This window comes from Raphanus sativus, chromosome 6, assembly GCF_000801105.2.
Source record: "Raphanus sativus cultivar WK10039 chromosome 6, ASM80110v3, whole genome shotgun sequence".
In the NCBI taxonomy this organism is placed as follows: Eukaryota; Viridiplantae; Streptophyta; class Magnoliopsida; order Brassicales; family Brassicaceae; genus Raphanus; species Raphanus sativus.
In genome coordinates, this window is record NC_079516.1 from 19,146,753 (window position 1) to 19,159,458 (window position 12,706).

Genomic DNA, 12,706 nt, shown 5'->3' on the forward strand with positions numbered 1-12,706 from the left:
TGGTTTTGTAATTTCTATTTGGTTTTGTGTCAGCTAACTAGAGATGCACGTGAATATTTTCTCCTTTAATACTTCACAAATTTAACCTTAGCTAATAAATTTATTTTCTTTGGTTTTCAGTTATACCAGTGGCAAAAGAATCATAAGAAAATCTGGTTCAAAGAAAGATTAACAAATCCCGTAGACAATCATGGATTAGACGATTGTTAATTTGGTGATAATCGTTTAAGGTTTATAGTGGAGGTTTTTAAGTTGATATTAGTTAACCTTAGAATTTTTTTTTTGTCAAAGTTAATCTTAGGAGTGTAAATATTTTTTTACTTTTCACTAAATGATATGGTAAAAGTGGTCAGTGTAAACATGAAAATGGTACTATGAAAATGATATTTTTGGCAATTTCCCTAACATATATATGATAATTAATAATTTTAAATAATAAAGATTTGATAAATAATTTTTGCATCCTCAATCTTTTTTGTTTAATTTATATTATTAAATTTTTAAAACAATCATATTAATTATAAAATAAAAAAATTAGAACTTTTTCTTATTTGTTATATTTTGAATTTTTTAAAACGACTATAAATTACTAAAACGGTTAAAAGTCTAAAAATAAAAATTTTGTGAACATTGTTTTACTTTTTTTGTTATAAAGAGATACAAATGATCATATGAGTATGAAGTATTATTTAATGGATATTCAAATTATATATATATATATATATATATATATATATATGTATATTATTAATATCGTTAAAATTAAAATATATGGCATATAAAATATACAAATACGTTAATTTCAAAATTTATATTGAAAATGTATTGAAACCTGAATATTTTAACTTTGAACACTTTTCATATAAGATATTCTAAGTATACCATTATACAACAAGGCGATATAATATTTGATATTTACTAGTGTTAATTATTGGTGATTATTTCTTGGTAAAAGGGAATTGAAATATGTGCTTAATTTCAATTAATATTATTATATGAAGAATCTATTATAAATTCCTTATATGAAGAATCAATATAATTTGAGAAAGAAGTCTGTCAAACTTAATATGACATGATTTATAGTTAACATAGAAATACAATATATGAATGCAATCTATATATGCGGATGTCTCCAATGAATTTTAAAACCGTATTAAACTAACAAGGTAATAACTTTATAAGGTTTGGAATTCAGGATTTAGGGTTTAGAGTGTAGTATTTAGATTTTATGGTTATAATTTTGAAAAGCATATAAAAAACAAGGGTTGAAAATGTTTCTTTAGTAGTTTTAAAGATGAATAATGGTATAAAGTTGAAAATTCTCTTATATATTAATCTTAAAAATAATTCCGTAACTTTTATTTAAAGAAATAATAGAGAATATTTCTAATGACTAATCAATTTGATAGTTAATGTAATAAAAATATAATATATATTTATATAGAGTAACATATTTTTCTAAAAATTCTAAAAATTATTTTGGTGATAACACATGACTATATTCAAAAGTTGCAATGCTCCTCAACTAAAATATATAAAGGATGTACCTTGTTTTTTTTTTTTTTGCTTAAACTTTGGAGGATGTACCTTGTTGATCATTACATGCGATAGAACAGGCTATTCATCATGTTTGCATATAATGTAAGTAGTTGATTATATGTGATAGAATATATATATTATATAACGATGTAATCGATGTTAAAAAGAAATTAGCGTGTATCCATGCACAATACTTATCTATGTTTCTGCTCGTTAACGTACTAAACTCTGATATGAAACCAGAAATTTAAGATGACTGTTTACCTGTTTACATATTTGTGTTGAATCAATCAAAAATAATATCGGAAATATCCTTTTTTGTGCAAAATATCGGAAATATCCTAATTCTCAACTTATCTGACATAAATGGACGAGTTGTGAATAAAACGTTAGGCTTTATCATATACATACCCAGTTTCATTTGGGCTAAACTCGTTAAATAAAATAGCACCCAGCAAATTGGTTTTAAGTAAATTAGGAAAAATGTTCTGAAACTTTCTATTTCCTTTTGCAGTTTGTGTGTCCCTGCTTTGAAAGAACCAAGTTTGCAGTTCGAAGCCAAGAACCCAGAGGAAAAACAACTAGTTCCATCAGCGCTCATCGAGTTTAAACCGATCCAAACTGACTCTCTTCTTCACTGGTCGCTTCAATGAACTCCTGGTGATCAGCAAACCACTCTAGTGATAATTTGAGTTCCTAAAAGATTTAGATTATTTTTCCATGATGATTGACTTATCATGTGTTTCTGATTAGACCACATTATATCCAAAATCTTGCTCTTGTACTAGAACCATACATGACATTTTAGTAACTTTATGTCTATAACTCAAAACAAAATCAGAAAACCATTGATTCAGCTTTTCCCTTCTTCCTATTTTTTCTTTTCTTGCTTCCGTTTATGTTAGTCTTCTTCTTCGGTTTCTCTTCCACCGGTGGCTGTTCACTCTGAAGGTGCTGAAAGATAGAACCAATTGGATCAGCTTGAAAAGCTGGATGGTCTAGAACCTTGTTCAATCTCTCCCCTTCCGACAATCTACACACATACATATATACGCAACCCCGTTCAGATGAAAATCACAACAAAGGGACGTTTAGTTATAGTTGAAAATGTAAGACATACACGAGTTCTTGTCGCCTTTTGCAGTTCATCTTCAAGTCAGGTGCAGCATGAGCTGATTTCTGCAAAGCATTAGCCTCAGGGAGAAACTCCGAGAGGGTGGAGAGATCATACGCCTTTAGTTTCTTTTGACGGCTCCGAGTTTTCTTCTTCTGTTCAAACCGTAATGATATTAATTTATTTATTAGCAAATCATAAGGAAACAAAAAAGTTCAAAGCTTTAAAACTTCACACTCAGTGTAGAAACATTCTAAAGGATCTAAACATTCAGACTCAGATTACATGACAAGACCAAGAACTAAACACTCGGACTCAGGTTGCAGTAGAGCAACATTCTTACAGATCTAAACATTCAGACTCAAATCGCCTAACAACACAAAGGACTAAACACTCGGATACAGTAAACATTCAGACCCAGATTACAGTATAGCAACATTTTTAAAGGATCTAAATATTCAGACTCAGATTGCAGTAACAACATCAAGAACTAAACATTCAGACACAGACTACAGTATAACAACATTCTTAAGGATCTAACAGAGTTTGCTACCTTCTGCAATGCAATGGGATAAACAAAGGAGATTTTTTTCAGTCAAGAATATAGAAAAGGGTGTTGATATACCTTGCCAATCTCCTTTTGAACAGACAAGGAAGTAAGGGTGTCTTTGACCTCTGCGTTAACAAACAAAGTCTTTAGATAGTTTTTTATCTAACAAAGACATAAACACACATCGCAATCTGATTTTCTTACAAGGATTTTTTTTTCGAAATCTATACAATTAAGGCTTACTTGAGTAAAACTGAAGCTTCTTCTCGAACTTCTTATCAGATTTAGAACCTGTTTCCGATCTGAAAGCGAGAGAAAAAAGAAGTCATAAACTTTGCATCTGTAAATCAAACCCAAAAAAGAACAATATGAGCTCAGATGAAAAGCCAAACCCTTTGCTCGGTTTGCCCATCCTGAAAAGATCTAAGTCTCTTGTCTGTTCAACGACTTCGAGCTCGGGTTTAGTGGTGAAGGCTGATCGACTTAAGTTTTAGGGTTTTAGATGAACAGAGAGAGTGGATTTTTTTAAAAGAAAACATACAAGTTCGGATCTAATGACCCGACCCGGATAGTGGAATTTATCGTAACAGGATTATTGGGGCCTATCCAGACTTTATCTTCAAGCCCAATTCATGATCCCAAAGCGAAAAAACACAACCATATGTTAAATATTCAATATGCACATGCTAAATCTATTGATTCTATTCTATAAAGAATAATAATAAAAACTAGATTTTGACCCGCCCTTTAAAGGGCGGGTATATTTTTTGTTTTAATTTAATTTTCATATTTGTGTGTTTTTGTGATTAAATATTTATTTTTATATTTGTAATCATATTTTTGTATAAATATTAATCAAAATATATTTTATTAAATAATAGAAATTTAAAAATTGATCCGGTATATGCTCTGTTAGGGCTGGGTTGACGGTCGAACCCGCTAACCCGCGGGTTTTAGTTTTATTTTAGTCAAAAAATATGACCCACACAACCCGCAAACAAATAATTTTTACTGGAACCCTCCCATTTAATTTGGCAGATGGGGTATACGCTTTTTTAGGGCTGGTTGCCGGTCGAACCCGCGAACCCGCGGATTTCAGTTTTGTTTTGGTCAAAAATATGACATGCATAACCCGCAAACAAATAATTTGTACTGGCACCCGCCCATTAAATTTGGCAGTTATCAGCGGGTTATAAATTTTTATAAAATAATTATTTAATTTAATTAATATAAAATATATATTTATAATAAAAATTATATATTTTTAAAATTTAATTTTTTAAAAATTACCATATTTTTTAAAAAAAATTACTTTTCTTTTCATTTTTTAAATGCTTTCGGGTTGGCGGGTACCTGCAATCCAAAATCTACCAACCCACACCCTTCCAAATAAAATATTCATACTCCGTATCCGCAAATCAATTTTTTTCAAATATATCCGTCTTTTGAACCGGAACTAAACCGTAAACCAAATACATCCAATTTTTTAAAATAAAATTATATACCCACAAATATTAATTATATTTAGTTTCTAAATAACTATATATACTAAAATACTATTTATTAATCAAATTACCCAAATATTTTTATCCATAAATCTAAAACAAAAGTTTTCATATTTATTTATTTATATGTAAACATAGTAATATAAATGCTATTAATTGTTATTGATATTATATATATACATAATGGTATGAGCATGGGGAATCAAAGAATAGTTATAGATAATTATATGCCAAATACTGGCGGTTGTTATTCAAAAACGTGGGTTATAAATTGAACAAAAAATATTTCCCTAGAATATAAGAAAGAGAAGTTTTAATAAACTGAAAAATTACGTGTAAGTATTGGAGTATATTTATATGTGATTAATGGTAGTTAATTATTAAAAATAAAATTTAAAAAGTGGATACAACTAATATCAATTGGTCATGCTGGAGAATTAATAAAATAGATACTTGCTGAGCTTATGTTACAGAAATGGTTTTCCACTTTTGCAAACCAGTAACCTCTCTTGGCGAGGTCGTGTTTTGCTTTCACAAACTTTTTCGAGAACGACAATTGGACTTAAATTACAAATCATATTCTGGGCTTCGTTCAATATTGTGTGCTATTAGAACTTAGTCCACTTAAAGGTGGTTTCAAATTTGTAAAGGATAACTCCCAGAAAACGCTGCCGTTCTGGGCTGGACTGGGCTGATGCTTTTTTTTGTCTTTTAATTTAATGAAGAAAGCCTTTATCTGGGCTGTTTGATTTATTAAGTTGGTTTATGATGTATTCAAGTCGAAAACAAGAAATACGAACCTTATAAAGACCCGAAATGGCAAGAAGAAAATAACAAAAAAGAAAATAGATAAGCAACAAAAGATTCGCAAAGCAACAGGAAAAAATCCAGCCTGTAAAAGATTTAGGAATCTCTCACTAGTATTGAAAAGGAAATAAATTATTTGTATGAAAGAAAAACATAAACATTATTACTCGTAGTGTGTAATAATACTATAAACCAATGATTTGAAGAAAAAATTTCATAGATGACCGTTGAACTGAATCAATTGTTATTCACTGTCACTACAGCAGAAGCCATGAATAATTAATACACTGCTAATAAACACACCATAAATTAATTGTTTTATCATAAGGAAAAAAGAATCCTAGAACACTTATTCTATTTTCTGTCGAGCTTTGAACTATTATTCTTTTTTTAGCACTTTTGAACTATTATTCAAAAGATGATATTTTGTATGTACTATTACTCAAAAGATGGTATTTTGTATGTTTCAGACGAAAATAAATTGACAAAAGCATTTTTCTCCACCAAAAATAAATCTCTTAATTATTTTGTGGTACGATACATCTTTTTCAGAAACCCCCTTTAGCCTTTAGGCTTCAGTTATATATAACTCTTTTGAAGCAAACTTGTTCTCTCTCTTTCTCATTTTTCTTTTCTTTTTTCTCTCATATCTATTTTTTATATATATTTGTTTGTCTTGGTTGGATTTTGTTCTCGTGGGCTACTTGAGAGAACCTCGAGACTTGTCTTGTCTTTATGCTTCAGAAGCAAATCAAAGCATCTCCAAGATTTGCAAGCTCCATCCATGGCTGCCCTTCTTCTCCTTTTCCTTTTCCTCTTTGCAAGCTCTGCTCTCTCCCAAGGTAAACATTTCTGAAACTTATTTCTTATGAATCTTCAAATCAACTAAAGCCCATTTGTTTAGTTTTATAAATATCTGGAATCTTTATGTTTTTGTCTGTTTCTTTGTGTGTTCTTTCGCTGGAGAAGAGATCCCTCATCTCTCTGTTATACACAGTCTTTTTATAGTACTTTTTACTAATTTGCAAATGTGTTCTTGTGCTTATTTCATGTGCAAATCTTGGTTTGTTATACATAGAAAAAACTGATATTTTCAGGGAATTTCTTTTTATATGTTCGATTCTAGATTCTGGGTATTCTTTATTTCATTTTTTACTTGCAAACGAGAAAAAAGAAGACTTTACTTAATATTCTTAGTTCTTTAACAAGCTTCCATCTTTTTAATGAAAATGAGAATCTCAAGATATTGCATCCCAGCTCATATGCTTCCAGTACTCTCTTCTGAGAAATTACATCTTGGCCAAACTGCCCTCGGAGATAGTTGAATCCATAGCCTTATTCCAAGGGCATTTTAGACTTTTGCTCACTATGTTCTGCACATACTAAGAAACTTTATGACTTTTTTTGCATTAAGCATTTGATTTTCTAAACGTTTTATTGAGAAATGGACCGACCAATTGACTGATTTTCATGCTAATTGTACTGAAATATTAAGCTAATTGTTTTCTATTATACATTTCAGATTCTTTGATCGGTGTGAACATTGGAACAGAAGTCACAGACATGCCAAGTCCAACACAAGTAGTAACACTCCTCAAATCACAAAACATCAACCGCGTCCGTCTCTACGACGCAGACCGCTCCATGCTCCTAGCCTTCGCTCACACAGGCATCCAACTCATCATCTCGGTCCCTAACGACCAGCTCCTCGGCATCAGCCAGTCAAACGCAACCGCAGCAAACTGGGTCACCAGAAACGTGGCCGCTTACTACCCCGCGACCAACATCACAACAATAGCCGTCGGCTCAGAAGTCCTCACCTCCTTACCAAACGCAGCTCCCGTCCTCGTCTCTGCCCTCAAGTACATCCAAGCCGCTCTCATCACGGCCAATCTCGACCGTCAGATCAAAGTCTCCACTCCTCACGCTTCCACCATCATTCTTGATTCTTTCCCTCCTTCCCAGGCCTTCTTCAACAAGACTTGGGATCCTGTCATCGTCCCTCTCCTCGAGTTCCTCCAGTCCACTGGATCCCCGTTGATGCTAAACGTGTACCCTTACTTCGACTACGTTCAGTCTAACGGCGTTATACCGTTGGACTACGCGCTGTTCCAGCCTCTCCAGGCCAACAAAGAAGCTGTGGACGCCAACACTTTGCTGCATTACACCAACGTGTTCGATGCGATCGTAGACGCGGCTTACTTCGCTATGTCTTACCTCAACTTCACCAACATTCCTATAGTGGTCACCGAGTCCGGCTGGCCGTCGAAAGGAGACGGTCCGGAGCACGATGCCACGGTGGAGAATGCCAACACTTACAACAGCAACTTGATACAGCACGTGATCAACAAGACCGGGACGCCGAAACACCCGGGAGTTCCCGTTGCCACCTACATATACGAGCTTTACAATGAGGATACGAGGCCTGGACCTTTGTCTGAGAAGAACTGGGGGCTGTTTCATACGAACGGGACTCCGGTCTACACGCTGCGTTTGGCTGGCGCGGGGGCCATTCTTGCGAATGATACTACGAACCAGACGTTTTGTGTGGCGAAGGAGAGGGTTGATAAGAAGATGCTTCAGGCGGCTCTTGATTGGGCTTGCGGTCCAGGGAAGGTTGATTGCTCGGAGTTGATGCAGGGTGAATCTTGCTATGAGCCTGACGATGTGGTTGCTCATTCTAGTTATGCGTTTAATGCTTATTACCAGAAGATGGGGAAAGCTTCGGGGAGCTGTGACTTCAAAGGAGTTGCTACGGTTACTACCACTGATCCAAGTAATGTGAAAAACGTTACTCTCTTTCACCTCTTTGTTCTGTTACTGATCCATGTTGTTCTGATTCTCTCTGCAGGTAGAGGAACTTGTGTGTTCCCTGGAAGTGCTAAAAGCAATCAGACACTTGGACACAACACAACGGCGTTGGCCCCTTCAGCGAACTCCACAACCTCTGGCTGCATCCCACATCACTATCACCCGCACGCTTCCTCTGTTAACTTAACACTCCTGTCCCTTCTACTCCTCATTGCCTTAGTATTCTTGTAGAAACTCGGAGAAGAAGAAGAACAACTCTTAGTTCTTGTTTCTTTAATTTTAGCTTCTTTCCTTGCAACAGTTGAGTGGTTCTGTTCTCTCTCCTTGTTTTAGTTGTCTACCCGGTTTTGTCCATCATCTCCTTTTAAAAGGAGTTCATTTAAAGGGTAGCGTGTAGGTTGCGCTTCAGGAGATCATCCATGACTGTAACTAATCTATGTGTTGAAAAGCTTGATTCTTTTTTTTTCTATCCAATCCATGTCTCATAATAATATTTCATCATAATCAAAGGTTTTCACATACTAACATGAACAAAGATATAGAGAAGAATAAGTTTGTTTAGCTTTTGATAGTAACAAGCTTGGTGCTAAAGCAACATGTTTGTTTAAATTTGATAGTCGAAAGCGTCATAAGGGTTTGTAGTACCAGCCCTGTAGTGACAAGCTTGACACTCAAACATAGGCTGAACAGAATGATCAGCGGTCACAATATCATGCCTTAGACTGCTGTGACTTGAGCAATAGGGTTTATTGCAGAACCTGCACTTCGGAAGCACAAGCCAACATTCAAGACACAGACTGTCTCCACCGCACGCTGCCTCTTGAATCTCAGTGTCTGATCCTAGGCACACCGAACACTCCGTGCATCTAGGGACGCAGAACCAGCATCCCCTGCACTTCCGTTCATGCCTTCTCCCACGGTTCTTCAAACCAAGAAACACACACAATGTTAAAACTCCAATGATATCTTATTTTATTCAAAGGTTCAGTTTTACTTACACATGACGCTCTCGAGCAAGAGGGAATCATCATGACTTGGTCGCATTTGGGACAGACCTCGACATCTACGGCTCCCTCGTGAGGAAGGTGAGTGGAGAGTGCTGAGAGATGGTCTTTAGTGAAGCGGTGGACGCCGTTGATGTGAAGTGTCTCCATCTTTGTTAAGGATTCAACGCATCCAATGATTCCTTCTGGAGTCAGTTCAGTGCATCCTGGCACAATTATCTTTTGAAAACAGAGTTCGTTCAGACAGTGAGACAGACATATCATTTTCTTCAGACAAAACAGAAACTCTTTGTCGGAAACTAATCGGTTTCGTTATGATTCAATCAGAATTTACCTTTCTGATGAGAGGATTTGCGTCCACAACACGTCGAAGCCCCATGTCGGTGATCCTAAGACAGTGTCGGAGGATCAGAGTGTTTAATTTTCCGGCGGATTTGGTAGTGATCTCCCATAGAATATCATCGGTTAGACGAGAGCTTAGTGGTTGTTCAACAACGATCTTTGTCCATAACGCAGTTTCGTCTCTGATCGCGTCTCTTAAGGACCGTGAAACGCCGGTCATGGAGAGAAGCTCGAAGAGAGAGTGGAGATAAGGAAGAACAATCAGTAAAACCTCGTGAGCTGATCTTGATGTTGGCCATTCTTCTTCTTCTTCTTCTTTTTCTTTCTCCTCCGTCCTCATGTTTATCGGCTGTTGTCTGTTTCTAAATATCCTTAATTTCTCTGTTCTTTTTTCCTTAACTCATCTTTTAAGCGATGAATCATTACGAAAGAAAAGAAGAGAGAATTTTGACCAAAAAAAAAGAAAAGAAGAGAGAAACAAAAGGTTCAAATAAATTTGCTCGCTCAGATCTTTTTGGGCTGTTTCTGAGCCCAAAACCCTCTTGTGAATTAGAATAGAGTGTATAAGTGATGAGTCATAACAGCGATCGCTAATTAGTGTCGTTTAACAATAGCAGATTATCAGGTCTAGGCGTTTGGTACTCGGTTTTGATTTCCAGTTCGACTACCGTATAACCTCTTTAAATTAATAATCTATAAATTAAGATTAGGATCATTTGGGTATTTACAAAAGTTGATTCGATTTTAGTTTGGTTATTTCGGTTTTCAATTCAATTCGAATAGCAAAATTAGAAACTGGTTAACCTTCAAAAAAATTTGGGTCCAACTTATTTCTGGTTGGTATCGTATTTTCGTGTAGTTATGGATAATATGAATTCGAACGTCAGATAATCTTGGTTGTTCAGATAAAAATATTAAATACTCAAATAGTACTAAATATTTCAGATAAAATTATTTGGGTAATTGGGTTTTATAAATATTATTTTAAGATATTTGGTTATTTAGAAACCAAATATGATTGATATTTTAAGTATATAATCTGTATTTAAAAATTTTAAATATTCATTCGGTTTTCGGTTTAGTATTAATTTTTGGTGTTAATATATAAGCTTTGTTCAAATATTTATCTCAATTCCTAATTTATATGCTTAATAGATTCTGAACCATCTTTCAAAGGGTGGGTAAAATTTTTTATTTTAATTTTCTTTGAAAAATTTAATTTTTATATTTGAGTTTTTTTTGTAATCATATTTGTGTTTAATATTAATTTAATTTGATAGAATAATCCTTTAAATATATAAGTTACATAATTGAACATAACATTTATCAAGATGTTATATTCCTGTTTCAATAGAATAGATGCCTACAAAGAATGATAGCAAATATACATGTATGTATTATTGATAGTTTTGTTGTTGCCAACAACATAACAATTAAAATTGATATTTCTTTACATATTAAGCTTTAAAATGAGTAGGACAATGGAAGTTCAATTGGTCAAGTTGTTTGATCAATGATTTATTAATGCTTTTACACTGAAAAGTTTGTGTTTCAATTTTTGGAGAAAATAAATTATGCAAAATATTGGAAAAATACTTAGAAGAGATCTACAGCATAGCACAAATAGTACTGTTAGGAATGGTTTACATAGGACAGTTCAGGATGATACAATCATACATGACTGTCATACATGAATCCTCATAAGCCATGTAGAATTGCCGGCTATAATATCATCCATGCAATATTTTTTATAATTTATAATAACATTATTAACCGGTGTTAAAAAACAAACATAGTTTAAAAGGTCAACACTATATATTATATATGTACGTACATCATTTAAAAAAAAAACTAGCATCATTAACTACATGAAATACAATAATTAGAAAATAGTCATAATATATTAATAGATAAAATATATTTTTATTCCTCTCTTTCTTTTTCTTTTCTTTACCGTTCATCTGTTCCATCTTCGATCACTTTACTTCTTGTCTCACCTCAATCACTTTCATCTGTAGCATTGCCGCCGTTTTCCTTCCACCACTGCCACCATTCATCATATTTTTACCTCCTTCCCCTTTCTCTTCTTCCTTTCCACCTTATGGGATATTTTCTCATTCTCATCAAAATTCAGGCAACTTAACCATCTTCTCTGCTAATCATTTATCTTCAATTTACATCGTGATTATTCTTCTTTTGAAATATAATATTTGTTATGTACTATTCTATTTAGAGAATATAGGGCAGAAATATGACTTTACATTAAAGAAATGTATTATATTTTGTTGTTACGTTGTTTTTATGAAAATTGATTTATATTTATTGATCAAGACTAAGTAATTACAAAACAATAACATATCAATACTAATGGCCAAGAATGTGTTAAAATAATGTGAACCAGCAATGCAAAAACTATACCGTTTGGATAAATAATATAGTATAATATATAATATCGTATTAAGTTTCAGAATTGAAAGAAAATGAACAACTTCAGCTACAAATTCACCAAATCTTCCGTAAATTGTATGTCTTCATACACCATAAGATTGTCATGTTTTACTTCTGAAAAAACAAAATTTACTACTAAATCAAAAACGAACATAATTTCAGTTTACTACAAAAGTTATTATTCTCTCCACTTCGTTAAAAATGCTATTTGAAAGAATTTATATAGATTTTTTTCTTGTTAATTCTATCAATTTAATTAATAGTGTTTGACAATTGGTCAACTGCCACCAATTCAATTAATTGTTGACAATTTGTCATACGGGAGAATTATCAAAAAGTGAAATTTTAAGTTTGAGGAACGTTAACCGCACCAATAACTTATTTGGAAAATCAGTGAAGACTCACATATAAGGGTTATGATCGATGTTTTGTAGGACCAGTCTAGAATCCACGGAACGGATAGGATCCACATGATGTGTTGTCAAATAAATAAAATTATTCATAATATTAAATATTTTGTAATTAATATTAACTTAAATTAGATATAAATTACATTGAAATTTTAAAATACATTTTTGTGTAACAA

The 12,706-nt window shown here is 33.3% G+C and overlaps 3 protein-coding genes across 3 annotated transcripts; 1 reads left to right on the forward strand and 2 right to left on the reverse strand.

The window, feature by feature from the left end:
- Nucleotides 1-2,232: 2,232 nt before the first annotated feature.
- On the reverse strand, nucleotides 2,233-3,749 carry LOC108809279 (uncharacterized). The gene is made up of 5 exons (XM_018581423.2): nucleotides 3,596-3,749; nucleotides 3,447-3,505; nucleotides 3,279-3,328; nucleotides 2,660-2,808; nucleotides 2,233-2,572 (listed from the first exon to the last, which is right to left on the reverse strand). The coding sequence occupies exons 1-5, from the start codon at nucleotides 3,613-3,615 to the stop codon at nucleotides 2,377-2,379; spliced, it is 474 nt and encodes a 157-aa protein (XP_018436925.1). The 5' UTR covers nucleotides 3,616-3,749; the 3' UTR covers nucleotides 2,233-2,376.
- Nucleotides 3,750-6,118: 2,369 nt separating this feature from the next.
- On the forward strand, nucleotides 6,119-8,795 carry LOC108812167 (glucan endo-1,3-beta-glucosidase 3). The gene is made up of 3 exons (XM_018584346.2): nucleotides 6,119-6,357; nucleotides 7,038-8,291; nucleotides 8,367-8,795. Exons 1-3 carry the CDS (start codon nucleotides 6,300-6,302, stop codon nucleotides 8,555-8,557), a joined length of 1,503 nt encoding a protein of 500 aa, XP_018439848.1. The 5' UTR covers nucleotides 6,119-6,299; the 3' UTR covers nucleotides 8,558-8,795.
- Nucleotides 8,796-8,806: 11 nt separating this feature from the next.
- Nucleotides 8,807-10,114, reverse strand: LOC108812168 (F-box protein SKIP28). Its single transcript, XM_018584348.2, has 3 exons — nucleotides 9,665-10,114; nucleotides 9,325-9,549; nucleotides 8,807-9,248 (listed from the first exon to the last, which is right to left on the reverse strand). The coding sequence occupies exons 1-3, from the start codon at nucleotides 10,010-10,012 to the stop codon at nucleotides 8,931-8,933; spliced, it is 891 nt and encodes a 296-aa protein (XP_018439850.1). The 5' UTR covers nucleotides 10,013-10,114; the 3' UTR covers nucleotides 8,807-8,930.
- Between the last annotated feature and the right edge of the window lie 2,592 nt (nucleotides 10,115-12,706).

What these genes read in the sequence shown, in the direction of transcription:
- LOC108809279 (XM_018581423.2), bottom strand. Translation starts at nt 3,615, where the DNA reads ATGGGCAAACCGAGCAAAGG. An exon ending in ATGGGCAAACCGAGCAAAGG is followed by an intron (nt 3,506 to 3,595) that starts GTTTGGCTTTTC and finishes TCTCGCTTTCAG; the next exon opens with ATCGGAAACAGGTTCTAAAT. An exon ending in TTCAAAAGGAGATTGGCAAG is followed by an intron (nt 2,809 to 3,278) that starts GTATATCAACAC and finishes CGGTTTGAACAG; the next exon opens with AAGAAGAAAACTCGGAGCCG.
- LOC108812167 (XM_018584346.2), top strand. Translation starts at nt 6,300, where the DNA reads ATGGCTGCCCTTCTTCTCCTTTTCCTTTTCCTCTTTGCAAGCTCTGCT. An exon ending in AAGCTCTGCTCTCTCCCAAG is followed by an intron (nt 6,358 to 7,037) that starts GTAAACATTTCT and finishes TATACATTTCAG; the next exon opens with ATTCTTTGATCGGTGTGAAC. An exon ending in GGTTACTACCACTGATCCAA is followed by an intron (nt 8,292 to 8,366) that starts GTAATGTGAAAA and finishes TTCTCTCTGCAG; the next exon opens with GTAGAGGAACTTGTGTGTTC.
- LOC108812168 (XM_018584348.2), bottom strand. Translation starts at nt 10,012, where the DNA reads ATGAGGACGGAGGAGAAAGAAAAAGAAGAAGAAGAAGAAGAATGGCCA. An exon ending in CAAATCCTCTCATCAGAAAG is followed by an intron (nt 9,550 to 9,664) that starts GTAAATTCTGAT and finishes TGTTTTCAAAAG; the next exon opens with ATAATTGTGCCAGGATGCAC. An exon ending in CTTGCTCGAGAGCGTCATGT is followed by an intron (nt 9,249 to 9,324) that starts GTAAGTAAAACT and finishes CTTGGTTTGAAG; the next exon opens with AACCGTGGGAGAAGGCATGA.